This window comes from Elgaria multicarinata, chromosome 19 (genome assembly GCF_023053635.1).
Source record: "Elgaria multicarinata webbii isolate HBS135686 ecotype San Diego chromosome 19, rElgMul1.1.pri, whole genome shotgun sequence".
NCBI classification, from domain to species: Eukaryota; Metazoa; Chordata; class Lepidosauria; order Squamata; family Anguidae; genus Elgaria; species Elgaria multicarinata.
In genome coordinates, this window is record NC_086189.1 from 18,574,025 (window position 1) to 18,588,478 (window position 14,454).

Genomic DNA, 14,454 nt, shown 5'->3' on the forward strand with positions numbered 1-14,454 from the left:
CCCCACGTCCCAAATGATTCACTGAAGGGGTTGGGGTTGGCCGTGGCAACGTCTCCTCCTCCTCCTCCTCACCTTGCCCTCCTAGCAAAAGGAAGCGCTGCACCAACTCGCCGGGTAAGGCACCATTTTGAATGGACATGGTGAATATGCAGTGATCTCAGCTCTTGGGGGGCACAGCCAATGAGGGCACAGGAATGACGGGAAGAACGGCCCTTTGCCCGAGGGCCAAATTCCACCTCGGAGAAGCTCTTGGAGGCTGCATGCAAAATTACGGGGCCACAATAATTTGAATGTTTTAGAATGGGGGGGGGGGAAATCTCCCCTTCCAGATGATTGGTGTATAGGGAAAAGGGGAAGATGGCCATCCCAGGAGGCCTGGGTTTGGCATCCATGTCGACCCAAGATCCTGCAGCCCTGAATGAAAGCTTCTGTCACACCATTCCTATGCGAGTTAATTCCTTTCTGTTCTCTTTCATCTTTCAGGCTTCAGCCAACTCCTGTCTTACCCTTCCCTCCTCTGTACACACACCACTAACGGCTGGAGTCCGACCGGTTGGTTGCCCGTCGCATGTCTTGGGAGCTGCCATTAGCTGCTTTTGTTTTTGGATCCAAGTTTCTAGTCCTGAAGATTCTGCTTTGCGGGGCTGGGAGGACAAGACCCGGTATAGTGTGCTGTAGTGGTTATACTGTTAAACTGCGACTGAGGAGGCCTGGGTTTGAATCGCCGCTCAGCCATGCTTGAGTTGGGGCAAACCACTTCCCAAAGATGAACAGAGGGGTCGAGCTCCTTACGACGGGGTTCCCCACTCGTTGGTTTGTTTATTTTTAGCTGCTGGGCAAATTTGGAGTTTTGACAAGGTGTCGTGGGCGCTCTCACAAAATGGCTGCCACAGCGAGGGCGACTGATCACAAACATTCATTTCCCACCAAGCACAGTGGTGAAACTACAGAAAAGTAATATATCCCAGATCCTACCTCTGCCTTGTAACTCATGCCTGTTATTTCCTCACACCCCACACGTAAACTGTCACGTCTTAATACCTACAGGTACTCTAATTAAAAATAATCCAAAGAAAGCTTTTGAGTTTGTGTGATTGTTTAAACTACAGAAAATGTGCTTTGTAGATCACCCCCCTGCCTCTGGCCAAATACTTCAGTCAAATAGTTACTTGTGGATATTGGTGAAAAAATACACACGCTTTTTGAGATACTTACAAGGCATGTGATGCTAACATGGTGATTTATTTATTTTTAAGTTTAGCTTTCTAAACAGAAGCTGGACACGCCAAATCAGTTACCGATTGATTAGGGCATGGGAGAATGCTCTGGAAATTCCATGTGACTGCATGGTGGTAGTGGTAGCTAGCGTAAAACATTTTGGAGTGTGGGGATAGTGGAACAGTACCCCAAACAAGGCTCAGCAATCCAGGTTATGTCTCCTCCCATACACACCTGCCTTGATCTCAAGATAATCTTCAGGTGCCCCCGCCGAATGAGACGAGGCAAGTAGCTCTTAAGAACAGGGCCTTTTCGGTAGTGACACCCTGGTTGGGAAGGCCTTCCCCAGACAGACTTGCCTGGTACCTACATTGTGTCCCCCCCCCCCCCAGTTCCAACGGAATATGTTTTTATCCCAAGATGGCTTTTAGTGCCATTAACTGCCATTTCCTAGTAGAAAGGTGAATATACATTAAATAAACAGGGAAAATGGAAATAGAGGGACGCAGAGAACAGTCCAAGGCTGAGCCTCCAGATGTTTTCGCCTACAACTCCCATGATCCCTCACTGTTGTCTAGGCTGGCTGATGGGAGTCTAAGCGTCAGCTAAGGATAGTGTGTCTCCTCTGAATGAATGCTTGGAGGCAGTAATGGGCTGGATGAGGAAAAACAAACTGAAGCTGAATCCAGACAAAACAGAGGTGCTTGCTGTCAAGGGCTCTGACCTAGGTTTGGAGGTGTGTCAGCCAGTTCTGGATGGGGCTACACTCCCCCTGAAAGGCTGTGTTCGCAGTTTGGGGGTGCTCCTGGATCCATCGCTCCAAATGACAGCCCAGATGGATGCGACAGCCAGGAGTGCCTACTATCAGCTTCGGCTGATACGCCAGCTGCGCCCCTTCTTAGAGTCAGAAGACCTAAAGACGGTCGTGCACGCGCTGGTAACCCCAAGGCTTGACTTCTGCAATGCGCTCTACATAGGGCTACCATTGTACCTAGTTCAGAAACTTCAACTAGTTCAAAATAGGGCAGCCAGGTTGGTCACGGGTACATCTAGGGGTGAGCATATTACCCCAACATTAAAATCACTCCACTGGCTGCCAATTAGCTTCTGGGCAAAGTACAAAGTGTTGGTCATTACCTATAAAGCCCTACATGGTTTGGGTCCAGGTTACCTGCGGGATCGCCTTCTCCCATATAGTCCGCCCCGCACACTCAGGTCCTCTGGGGTGAACTTACTTCAGTCAGCCAAGACTAGGCTGACATCAGTTTCCCAGAGGACCTTTTCTTCTGTCGCCCCCAGATTGTGGAACGGCCTGCCGGAGGAGATTCGTAAAATTAACTCTCTGTGTGATTTTAAGGCAGCTTTAAAGACTAGCCTTTTCCGGCAGGCTATCAATGTTAAATCATGAATTTTTAAGACGTATTGATTCCTGTTCTAATGTTGTTCCCCGCCTCGATCCAAAGGGAGAGGCGGGTAATAATAATAATAATAATAATAATAATAATAATAATAATTGCCCAAAACATCTGGACTTATGCATTGGGAGCAATTTCAAGAGTGAAATTAAAAATGGAAATGGAAAGGCAGACACATTTGGATTTCAGTTTTAAATTTGATCCACGAGCAATAATGTTGACATCGCGATTCATTTCACATCCATGGGGATCACTTTGCAGCAGACGGAGTCAGCCAAGCCTTTATAACACCAATCACGTACGTACTCTCGTCGCTATCTACTACCAAAGAGAGTCTTTGCCCCGCTAAAGTTCCTTACGCCATCAGCAGTATCTGGAGGTAGACAGGCAGAAGTAAATTGTCCACTTGGCTTGTGTAGGCCTCCAAAAGGGAAACCATGCTGACGGATGCCAAGATCCAGGAGTAGCTGGCGTTGAGATCCACGGCGCCGTCGAAGATCAGAATCACAGCCACGGAAATGATCTGCGCAAATATGGAAGTCATTGTGCCTTCAAATGTTTTCTTGGTGCCTGGCCATTTGATTTCCCCCACCGTGCTCCCGAAAATAGCGGCGACCGCATCTCCAACCCCTACGGACAGAATCCCCGCGTAAGGAGCCAAAGCGCCTGCCCCGGACAAAGTACCTTTGGGCGCACAAGGCCTGGGGAACAGCCACACCGGGAGGGACATGCCCAGGAGAAGGTAGATGTGAGTCAAGATCAAAGGCCCGCTGTCCCGTTCATCCAAAAAGAGAGAGAGCAAGTTCCTGAGCGTGTGGCCGAAAGGTTTGATGGTAAAGTATCGGACGTACTCCAGAAGGATGAAGACGGCCAGGCACACCACGGCAGCGACGTAGAGTAACTGGCGATCGTAGATCAGCCCCGGAACGTAGGTCGCCACAACGATGAAGTGGAAGTATTTTCTGGTGATGGTTGAGGCCCGGTGTTTTTTGGAACCGGACAACCGCTTGGTGTTTTGGTAGAGGACCACGCCGCACGCCGAAGCTGCCAAGAGGGTCCAGTAGCCGAGGAGGTAGATTCTGGTCTGCGTTTGAGAGAGGAACTGGTAGAGCCAAAACAAGGGATTCTTCCGGATCAGGCGGTAGAGCCATGGCATGACGACTCCGAGCCCCAGAACTGCGGTCATCATATGGAAGAACATGGATGAGATCCAGGTCCCGGAATCCATGAAGAAAAAGAGGATGGTGAAAAAGATTCCGAGGAGTACGACCCCAACCACGACCACCAGGAGGAAGAAGTCGACGGGGTCCCCTCTGCTGTCGGTGACATTCAGGGAACGTTTGATGAGTTGGTTCAGGACGAAACTTATGCCGGTAAGGATGAGCAGGGCCTCCCCGGGGGAGAAACACCGGGGCAACAGGTACAACAAGATCATGCTGAGGTAGACGAAGATCAACAGTACTTCCAGGACCTCAATCACTTCAGAAACTGTCAAGGAATGCTTCATGGTGTAGATGATCAGGCTGCCAGCAATGCCGGAGAGAACACAAGTGTTTTTCGGCACTGGTTTCGTGATGCCAAGGGCGATCACCGAGAGGAAGAGGGCGATTGCCATGCCGGTCGAGGCCACGACGATGCCGAAACGCTCGAAGTAGACGATGCCGGCTGCGCTACATCTCTCCTTCATCACAATGCCTAACAGCGGGACGGCCATGCACGCTGGGACGAGGCCGCTGTTGGCTCCCGCCCGGAACTGGAAGACGGCGCTGCCCAGGTGGAGCAGGTGGTCCCATTTGAACTGGATGTAAAAAGCCTGGATGGCGAGGGCGATGGCGCACCAGGAGAACCGGTCCCAGGTCACGCTGTGCACGCACAGCACGACGGCGAACACGATGAGGGACTCCACCAGAACCGGTTTGTTCAGCATGGTGCCAGCTGCGTCCTGCCACTGAAGAGCCGTGGCAGCCGTTCGGGTGGGATCTTCCTAAAGTCAGCTGCTCTCTCTCCGTCGAAAGCTCGCTTGCATCTCTGTGCAGTTCCTAGAAACGGAAACAAAACCCAAACTGTGAAAAGAGCACGCTGTACCATCTGCTCCTTCTCCTGTACTGTCGAAAACGCTTGCTTTGTTTAACAGCAACACTGCCATACTTTGGAAATCTCTATCCAGGGAGGTTAGTTTTGCCTTTCTGCCACAATGTTAGCAAGAGTTTCATTGCTTGCCTCGCCGTAACTGATAAGCAGGCCTGGGTTTGACAATGATGTTACTATCACTGTTTTTACATTGTTACATTGCCGGCTTGTTATTATTGCTCTTTCATTGTGGTTTTTATTTTATGTGAACCATCTTTATGAGGAACGGCAAGGTAATAACTATCGTGAATAAACAGAGGCTGATGTTCTCTGCTGCAACCACGTAAACCGAGTGCGGACCACACACACACACGTGACTTCAAATGCCTGTGCACATGCATTTATTAATCCTGGACCAATCAGGTACAGTCTCCCACATGGCATTTCTTACCTATCTCCTTGTGCCAGCGCGAAAGAGAGAGTTGTTGAGCTTGGATGTCGGAGGCCAGGAACGAATTCCTGTTTAGGCACAAAGCAGGCGGGGTGGGTACGCAGACCTGGGCAAGCCGCTCTCTGCTGAATCTACCTCACCAGGCAGTTCTGGCAATAAAATGAGATCAGGGAATATAGTTACTTCTTCTGAAGATCTGAAATAGGATGGACAAAAAAACCCCAAATACATAGTCGTTCTATACTATATAGCACTATGTGGTTTATTTATTTCATTTCTATAGTCCTCTCTCCAACCCTTGAACTGTTTCCTTACAGATGCGCTCTCTCTCTCTCTCTCTATATATATATATATGTGTGTTTTTTTAAATGTTTTTATCTTATGTGAACTGCCAGAGAGCTTCGGCTATGGGGCGGCATGTAAATATAATAAATAATACAATAATATCCTTATAAACCCTTTTTTAAAAAAACGTTATCGCTGTTATTAACATGGCTATTTATAAGGATAATGTAAGCCTATGCGGCAGGGTTTTGCTATTTTATTGTTTTACTCTGTACAGCACCATGTACACTGATGCTGCTATATAAATAAAATAATAATAATAATATAGGGTGACCCTATGAAAAGGAGGACAGGGCTCTTGTATCTTTAACTGCAATGTAGAAAAGGGGATTTCAGCAGGGGTCAATTGAAGAGGGTGAAATCCCCTCTTCATCACAACAGTTACAGCTGCCCTCTTTTGCTATCTCTACTATAGCTAGTGTAGCTTTAACTGTTGTGATGAAGAGGGGATTTCGCCCTCTTCAATTGACACCGGCTGAAATCCCCTTTTCTACATTGCAGTTAAAGACACAGGAGCCCTGTCCTCCTTTTCATAGGGTCACCCTAAATAATAATAATGATGCTAATGGCATTAAGGACACAAAGGGCCACCCATGAGCAGGTGCTTCTGCCGCCCTCCCCAGCTGAGGTAAGCCCCCACCCCATGCCCGCCTTCCAGCCTGCCTGCCTGCCTGCGTGGCTTCGCTCCCCGCGTCTCCGCAGCCGCCCTTTGGTCAACTCATCCCACCTGGGCGCCGCCATCTTAGCGCACGCCGGCGCCCTGACGTCATCCGCCCGCGTCGAAGGGAAAGGACCGCCGACGTCACGCCGTCGCCCCGCCTCCTCCTGGAAGCGGCCGATTTAGAGTCAGGGGCGGGAGGCAGGGAGTCACGTGGGCAGGGACACAAGATGGCGGCCGGCGGGCTGTGCGTGAGGTAATGAGGGCGCCCCCCCCGCCTTTGCTGAGGGGCTTCGTGTGTGTGGGGGGGGAAAGGGGGCTGCTGAGGCGGTGGGCCGGGCCCTGCGAGGCCCCCTCGGAGAGGCGGGAAGGTTTGGGGCAGCTCCCCCCCTCCGCTTTTTCGCCCCGCCCCCTCGCAAGGCGCCCCACAGGCCCCGCCCCCCCGGGGTATCCTCACAACAACCCTGTGAGGTAGGCTGAGGCTCAGGGACTGGCCCCAGAGTCACCCAGGGAGCTTCATGGCTGAGAGAGGGGCCAGGACCCGTTTGTTATTTATATGCTGTTTATCCTCATAGTGTTTTCCCCACTTCGCAAGGATCTCAGAGCAGGATCTCACATGTCCCTCCTCCTCCTCCTCCTCTGCATGCAAGGAATCAGGGCAGATCCAAGGGCAGATCCCACAACCACCTGTCAGGGATGCTTTAGGGTGGATTCCTGCATTGAGCAGGGGGTTGGACTAGATGGCCTTGTAGGCCCCTTCCAACTCTGCTATTCTATGATTCTATGAAATGGCCCTACCTTACAGGGAGAGACTGAAAGAACTGGGCATGTTTAGCCTGGAGAAGAGAAGATGGAGGGGAGACATGATAGCAGTCTTCAAAGACTTGAAAGGTTGTCACACAGAGGAGGGCCAGGATCTCTTCTCGATCCTCCCAGAGTGCAGGACACGGAATAATGGGCTAATAAGTGACAGGAAGCCAGATTCCGGCTGGACATCAGGAAAAACTTCCTGACTGTTAGAGCAGTACGGGAATGGAACCAGTGACCTAGGGAGGTGGTGGGCTCTCCCACACTAGAGGCCTGCAAGAGGCAGCTGGACAAGCATCTATCGGGGATGCTTTATTGTGGATTCCTGCATTGAGCAGGGGGTTGGACTCAATGGCCTTGTGGGTCCCTTCCAACTCTGCTATTCTATGATTCTACGAAAGGAAGCACTTCTCCCTACAGTGCGTAGCTAAACTATGGAACTCACTGCCAGAGGATGTGGTGATGGCCACCCATTTGGAAGGCTTTAAAAGGGGGCTGGATAAATTCCTGGAGGAGGAGAGCATCAATGGCTACTAGCCCTGATGGCTAAGTGCAACCTCCAGTATCAGAGACAGTAAGCCTGTGTGCACCAGCTGCTGTTGCACCAGATCCTGCTTTGTGGGTCCCTGGCCAACGACTGGTTGGCCCCTGTGCGAACAGAGCGCTGGACTAGATGGACCCTCGGTCTGATCCAGCATCAGGACACTTCTGATGTTCAAGGCCAGGACTCTCTGGGAAGGGATTAAGTGAATCTTCAGTTGCAGCGTTGTATACGTATCTTGCGTTCGTACATATACGCGTACACAGATACACACACACTACATCCTGCCTAGTCAGATGTGTTGTGGTATTAGTTGACAGACTGTATACATATTCTGGTCATATTTGTACATGCACCAATAACCCTCAGAAACCGGTAGGAAAAGATTTCAATCTCCCAGAGGCAATTCCGCTGACCTGAAAGTTGCCATTGTCAAGAGAGGAGTTTCAAAGAGAAAGGCGTGAAACTGCTGAATCTTGACTAATGATGGTGATATTCATTTGCATCTGAATAGACAGCGCTTTCCTGTCTCATTACAGGCATTGCTTTATTGCCAGTTGCTGCTGTTGTGACTATGTTTCATCTGCATACATTTAAGCTCAAATTGAATTGTTACAGATCTTTATATACTGCTGTGTATTTGCCATCATATCTGATATATTTCCCATACTTCTGAACATACTGATACATCTGCCAACTCAGGATAATGCTTCTTGTATTTGATGAAGTGGGTTCTACTCCACAAAACCTTATGCCAATGCCATAATCACTTTTCTAAAAACTAAATCTGTGAGCTTATTTTTCTATACTACACACACACACAATTTTTTTGTGTTCCTAGGAGCAGCAGGGAACTCTGGACCATTGTGAAGGGCAAATCCGCTTTAAGAGAACCAGTAAGTAAAGGATGTGTTTTACAGAGTCCTTTTTAGTGATGTTTTCCTAGCATTTCTGCCCACATACTAGGGAGTTACATTTTGTTCTGCAGCTTCTTCTTATCCCTCAAAATTCTTACAGTGAAGCTTTATTTTTATTGCTCTTTTCTCTTGTTTGTTCGTTCCTAAGATTTAAAAATAAAATTAAAACTGAGGTTTGTGTTTTGGTGCTCAGATCCCACCTCTGCTTTGTCTTCCAAATTTTGTGCAGTTTCCTTTTCTTTTAAACCTGCTTTGCATGACATGGTCAGCTGTAATCCTGGGTTATTTAGCCCATGATAATCATGGGTTATCATGGGTTATTTAACCCACAATTAGCCCCAGTATGTGCTGTGGCCGTTTGGATTGCACAACCACTGACCGGGCGCGCGCCATGTTGTCTGCAATTAGTCTGCGTGGGTTATTCGAGGGTTAAATACCCCTCGCTTAACCCACGGGGTTGTTTAACCATGAAATAACTCACAATGACTGGGTTCAGATGACAATCAAAATGGCAGCTGCATGCACCTAGCACACACTGCAGTTCATCTTGGATTAAATAACTCACAATGAGCTGTTTGTGTTGTGTGAACTGGCCCCTTAGTCTCACCTTTTTGCCTTCTGGCTTGTGCCCACTAGGGTAGCCATTTTATGTGTGGGCAAGCCCCGCAGCATGTGAAAGTGCCTATGACATTCAAACTTCCAAGTGTGTCCAGTGACCCCCAAAATATAGGAGTCTGTGTCTATATAGTAGAAGCTAAGCTGTATGATATTTCACTGTTGCTGTTGCCCTGCTTTTTACATCATTGTGGGAAAAAATACATGTTTTTACATTTTACAGCATGGAGAAGACTCTATATTCACTCTTCTTCTCTTCTGTTCTAGGATCAACTTTCAGAAGAGTTGAATAAACATTCCCAGAGGCTACTTGAAGGGCTTTCCTACTACAAGCTCCCCAGGTGCGGTCACTGGCTGAGGAATGTTGGGTGTCCTAGGGTCGCATCCAGTGGTGTCTCAGCACCAGGGATAATGACATTGTGCCCCCATGAACCAATGCTTGCTGGTAGCACAGCAGGGAAACGTGGCAAGGTCCTCAAGGCTGTTCACAAAATACCGAAAATACATGAAGAACTTGTTCCAAGCATTCAAACTTCTTGGCTGATATTTCCAGTGGTTTATTGCTAAGAGTCCTGTGCCCCAGCCTCTATCTAAGTCAGTGGATGGGGGATGTCTTTCAGCCTGCGGTCCAGATTCCACCGTGGAGAAGTTCTCAGGCTGGATTGCAGTGGTAGCTGGGACCCGAGGCAAATGGGCGGGGCCGGAATGCCAGCCTGTTTGAGTTTAACGCTCCTGCGGCCAGTTAGGAAGCATTTCAGCCTTTTAGAGTGGAGAATAAACTGTGCTAAAGCAGGAAGCCACCAAGCGATCCGTGGCTGTGAAAAGGGGTGGAGCCAGGAGAAGGGGGTATGTGGTTTTCTGGAGCATCCCGGGGCAAGAGGGTGGTTGGATCAAGTTCCCAGGAGGGGCAGATTTTGCCCCTGGTTCTGAGGTTCCCAGCTCCTGCTATAAATCCTTAAACAGAGACCGCTTGGAATGTCAGGCCTGTTTTGCTTCGAACAAAATAAGTTTTTTCTTATTTTCAGGCATTTTTTAAAAAAGAACTTTCTTTCTTTTTAATCTAGTGCAAGTTCAGCAGAAAAAGTGAAAGCTGATAAAAATGTGGCTGCTCCACTGAAGGAATTTGGTCTCAGAGTCAGCAAGTTTTTGGTAAGTAGAGCTCACAGGCAGCTCTCCCCCCCCCCCCCCGCCCCCCTCCTGCTAAGCATTGCTCTGGACAAAAAAAGGTTACGATGGAAGGAAAACCACTTCTCTTCATCATCTTACTTGCTGTTTGAATGGGAGTAGGGGGGTGGGATTTTTGAAGGTTTCACGGGATGACTATGCATGACTTGCAAATACGATGTTTCTTAAAAACCTTGAAGCATTGAGCGTTAGATGGGGAGAGATTTAATTTGCTGCATTCTTTCCCCCAAAGCAAAGGGGGCAGAAGCTGTGACCCAGGGGCTAAATCTGGCCCTTCCATGTTCCCCAGTGGCCAATGCCCTCTTCTCTTGTCTCTTGCCTAACCACCGATCACCTCCGGCTTTCATGCAGTTTCTCCTCCATTCTGGAAGATTGAAATGCCTCTTCCAAGGCTTAGTTGGTAAAACAGGTTGGCATTTTTGCTGTTTTGGCTCCACCCTTTTTGCTTTCTGCCCCTCCCACCATTGGGATGTAGCGCCCAAGAGCTTCTCCGAAATGGGATTTGGCCTTTGGGATAAAAAAAGCGTTCAACTCCTCTGCATTTATCTAAAGGAGACGTATAATTGATGGTTTTCAGCCCTACTGATGTAAACTAGCTGAATGTATTTGTTACTCCAGGGTTTGGATGAAGAACAAAGTGTTCAGCTGTTACAGTGTTACCTTCAAGAGGATTATAGAGGGACCAGAGACTCGTTGAAGGTTGGTAATTTGCAGTTTAATGTTTCTCTTGTCCAGAAGCTCTGTTGAAACGGAATCCATTTTTATTGAGATTTTCTGCATCCGCTTCAACAGCATCCAGAATTTTAAGCTGCCGTTTTTTGACTGAAGGAGAAGTGCAGGTTTTTCAGTGTCACTTCCACACTTGACAGCTGGTCAGAAAATTTGTTATACGAAGTTTCTCAGATGTGTGGGCTATTTTCCTCCGCTGTGAAGTAACAGTCTTCAGGTCAAGATTTAAATTAACTCTCTTTATTTTACAAATTACCCCAAAGATGTGAACCCATGCTCACGTGAGTTCTTCTGAGAAAAACTCTTTACATTTTAGCCATGGAAACGGAACAGTATGAAGGCAATAAGGCCCCTTTCATGGCAGCCCCATAAGAGCCTTGTATAAAAGCTGTATATCAACATAACAACTATCTGTTTTTGCATGAAAAGAGAGGCACAGTAAAGACCTACTCAGGTTGCATTTGCAGGGGCATCTGTGTGCTGCATTACTTGAAATCTCTAGCTTAAACTTATAACCAAAATGCCTGGCAGCACTAGAATAAGTGAGTTTTTCCAGTTCATGCTGAGGACTATTTGATATGAACCCTTAACACAGCCTTCCTCAACCTGGGGCGCTCCAGATGTGTTGGACTGCATCTCCCAGAATGCCCCAGCCAGCTGGCTGGGGCATTCTGGGAGTTGTAGTCCAACACATCTGGAGCGCCCCCAGGTTGAGGAAGGCTGCCTTAATAGGTATTTTACTTTTGTGTTTGTTCATAGATGGTTCTGCAAGATGAAAGACAGAGTCATGCATTGATGCTGAAGGTGAGTAATGTGAATCTGCATTCTTAATTTTTTATCGTTACGTATATAAATCAGCAATTCCCTGATATTGCAACCTGGCTAAGTGACAGGCCCAAATGGCCAATGAGAGAAGCCTTGGCTGACCTTCCAGCAGAGGAGCTGAAGAGAGCCACCCCACGTAGCGGGTTCCAAGCTGTCCTTCAGGTCAGGGGTGAGGGGAACTCAGACTTGAGGGAGGGCGGCACTTTATTTTTTACCAGAACACCGAGACTCATCAACATGAGCTTGGTGCAAAAGACACCCAGTTTGAATGAAAGAAATCTGAGCCAGGGAATTTGTTCCAAGTACCAGAATTGAACAGAACTCACAGACCGTCCGCACACATTAATTCCGCTCCTGGTTACCGCAAGCGTCCTTCATTTCAGCAGTCTAATACAGGGCACAAAGGCGACTCATTTGGGAGTCAGAAGTCCTGGCCCATCTAGTGTAAATCACCCAGAGAGTTCTATCTGTAGGTCCAGATGTACCTTCCGCTCTCTCCTGCTTTATGGGAAAGTTGGGTTGAAAATGCGAACGCAGCTGCTGTGTGATACTGACGTTGATCCGCTTTCACAGCTTGCAGACTACTACTATGAGGAACGGATTTGTATTCTTCGCTGCGTCCTCCACTTTCTCACTTATTTCCAGGATGAGAGGCACCCTTATATGGTGAGTATGGAGCTTCTTTTTTCTGATTCCACCCCATGCTAATATATGCATCGGTATCCTGTGAATCAGGGCTGTTGACAAGGGTAGGCGTGGTGAGGCACAAGCCAGGGGCCCACGCCCCAGCAGCCTCTCCCCCCCCCCGACAAGACTGCCCTGGACTTGCTTCTCGTCCCCTTGCAACCTGCTTGCCCACCTGCTGCCTCCCGCTCTGGCCCAGAGAGCGGAGGTGGTGAGGAGGAGCGGCCTATTTTCTCATTGGCTCTCTGCCTACCAAGTAAGCAAGTGGGAGTAAGGATGGCAGATGGCGGCTGAGGCAATGAAAAGGCAGGCTCAGTGTCGTGTCTCTGAGTTGCTCTTGCTTTCGATGGGAGGAGAAATGAGGAAACTTGCTAAGTGATCCACTAAGCTTTATTTCAAGCAACAAACGTCTCTTTAACCTGTATAGAGGCCACCGCTGTGAAACGCCCCCCTAGGCAAAACTATGCAAACTAAGCAAGACAATTGTCCGTTCAAAAAGAAAAGAAATCGCATATCAAATGTCCATAACTTCAAAGCGGCTGGTGCAGTGGTAGTTTCTGGCATAATCTCTGACTTTCTCACTGCCTCTGTCCGCGCTGAGCGTTTTAGCGCTTTGGAATGCTTGCCCCCGAAGCTCCCTCCCTTCCCACTGAGCTTGTAGGATTTGGCCTTGAAGAGATAAGCTCTGGAGGGGGGTGACTCACAGCTGAGGCCTCTCCTGTGAGAGCTTCCTCCCCCACTGGTACGGCCTGGCTGGTGTCTGGCGCTGCGTCTTCTAGTTCTGGATCTCATACTGATTGATTACCTGAAACACCTTCTCCCGACACAGGGGCATTAGGGATGATAATAATAATAATAATATATTTAGTTATTTCTTACCCGCCTCTCCCTTTGGATCGAGGCAGGGGACAACATTAGAACTGGAATCAACACATCTTAAAAATTCTTGGTTTTACATTGATCTGGATAGGCCTGCCAGAAAAGGCTAGTCTTTAAAGCTGCCTTAAGAGAGTTAATTTTACGAATCTCCTCCGGCAGGCCGTTCCACAATCTGGGGGCGACAGAAGAAAAGGTCCTCTGGGAAACTGATGTCAGCTTAGTTTTAGCTGACTGAAGTAAGTTCACCCCAGAGGACCTGAGTGTGCGGGGTGGACTGTATGGGAGAAGGCGATCCCGCAGGTAACCTGGACCCAAACCATTTAGGTTAGACATGACACTCAGGGAGGGAGGGAGCCCATGAAGGATATCTTACCCAGTGGCCCTCAAAAGCCTGGAGCCGTCACTGCTGCGTATTTTTAAAAGCTCTCCCCATAGAGGCTCACCTTTAATGCCATTTCAGCTCTTTTTATTTTATTTTCCTAGACCTCTTAATCGGTTTTCACTTCACTCTTGACCGTTACCTTTACAAAGTGCATTTATGCTATTTTTTATAGATCTTATCGTAATACCTTTAAAAGAATTATATGTTTTATTTCAGAGTTGTCTTTTAATTGTTTTGAAATTCAGGTTTAGTGAGCTGCCCTGTTTAAAAGGGTGGGATAAATGCACCAAAATGGATACATCCGTTTATGGTTGTGCCTTTTAGTAAAAAACAAACAAACAACGTTTTACTTTGAAGGTCCAGTTTTCACAGTGTCTGGAAAAACTGGATAAAGAAGTGATCCTTAAGTACCGGAAACAGTTTGAAGAGTTGTACAAAACAGAAGCACCTACGTGGGAGACCCATGGAACTCTAATGGTATTTCATTCCTCCGATATCTCTTGTCCAGTATTCTGTGTTTGAACATTGTACTTCTAGTTCAGGGGTGTTGAATCTCAAACCATGGGCCAAATCCGGCTTGCCTGGGGTCTCAGTCCAGCCCTGGGGTCTCAGTCCAGCCCTCTGAGTTTCCCGAGGTGGCCCTGTCCCGTTCCCCTCACTCCACCCCGCGGCCGATCATTTAGTGGTTTCTCTGCTTTTGGAAACCCCATTTTAAAAGGATGAAACACCTCTC

General features: G+C 48.2%; 3 protein-coding genes across 4 annotated transcripts in view; 2 read left to right on the forward strand and 1 right to left on the reverse strand.

Moving 5' to 3' along the window:
- The window catches only part of PHYHD1 (phytanoyl-CoA dioxygenase domain containing 1), a 32,190-nt gene extending 31,123 nt beyond the window's left edge, over nucleotides 1-1,067 (forward strand). Inside the window, exon 12 of the mRNA XM_063144936.1 lies at nucleotides 484-1,067. Within this exon, the coding sequence (XP_063001006.1) occupies nucleotides 484-535 (52 nt within the window). The 3' untranslated portion in view covers nucleotides 536-1,067. The remainder of the gene's footprint in view (nucleotides 1-483) is intronic.
- A 1,739-nt stretch (nucleotides 1,068-2,806) lies between these two features.
- On the reverse strand, nucleotides 2,807-6,263 carry DOLK (dolichol kinase). Its single transcript, XM_063144494.1, has 3 exons — nucleotides 6,227-6,263; nucleotides 5,155-5,303; nucleotides 2,807-4,672 (listed from the first exon to the last, which is right to left on the reverse strand). Exon 3 carries the CDS (start codon nucleotides 4,558-4,560, stop codon nucleotides 2,989-2,991), a length of 1,572 nt encoding a protein of 523 aa, XP_063000564.1. The 5' UTR covers nucleotides 4,561-4,672; nucleotides 5,155-5,303; nucleotides 6,227-6,263; the 3' UTR covers nucleotides 2,807-2,988.
- Nucleotides 6,264-6,365: 102 nt separating this feature from the next.
- Nucleotides 6,366-14,454, forward strand: part of NUP188 (nucleoporin 188) — a 174,411-nt gene continuing 166,322 nt past the window's right edge. For both annotated transcript variants that reach the window (XM_063144830.1, XM_063144829.1), the window contains exons 1-8: nucleotides 6,366-6,413; nucleotides 8,347-8,401; nucleotides 9,305-9,378; nucleotides 10,102-10,186; nucleotides 10,841-10,921; nucleotides 11,711-11,755; nucleotides 12,350-12,442; nucleotides 14,079-14,198. In XM_063144830.1, coding sequence (XP_063000900.1) covers nucleotides 6,388-6,413; nucleotides 8,347-8,401; nucleotides 9,305-9,378; nucleotides 10,102-10,186; nucleotides 10,841-10,921; nucleotides 11,711-11,755; nucleotides 12,350-12,442; nucleotides 14,079-14,198 — 579 coding nt within the window. In that variant the 5' untranslated portion in view covers nucleotides 6,366-6,387. The remainder of the gene's footprint in view (nucleotides 6,414-8,346; nucleotides 8,402-9,304; nucleotides 9,379-10,101; nucleotides 10,187-10,840; nucleotides 10,922-11,710; nucleotides 11,756-12,349; nucleotides 12,443-14,078; nucleotides 14,199-14,454) is intronic.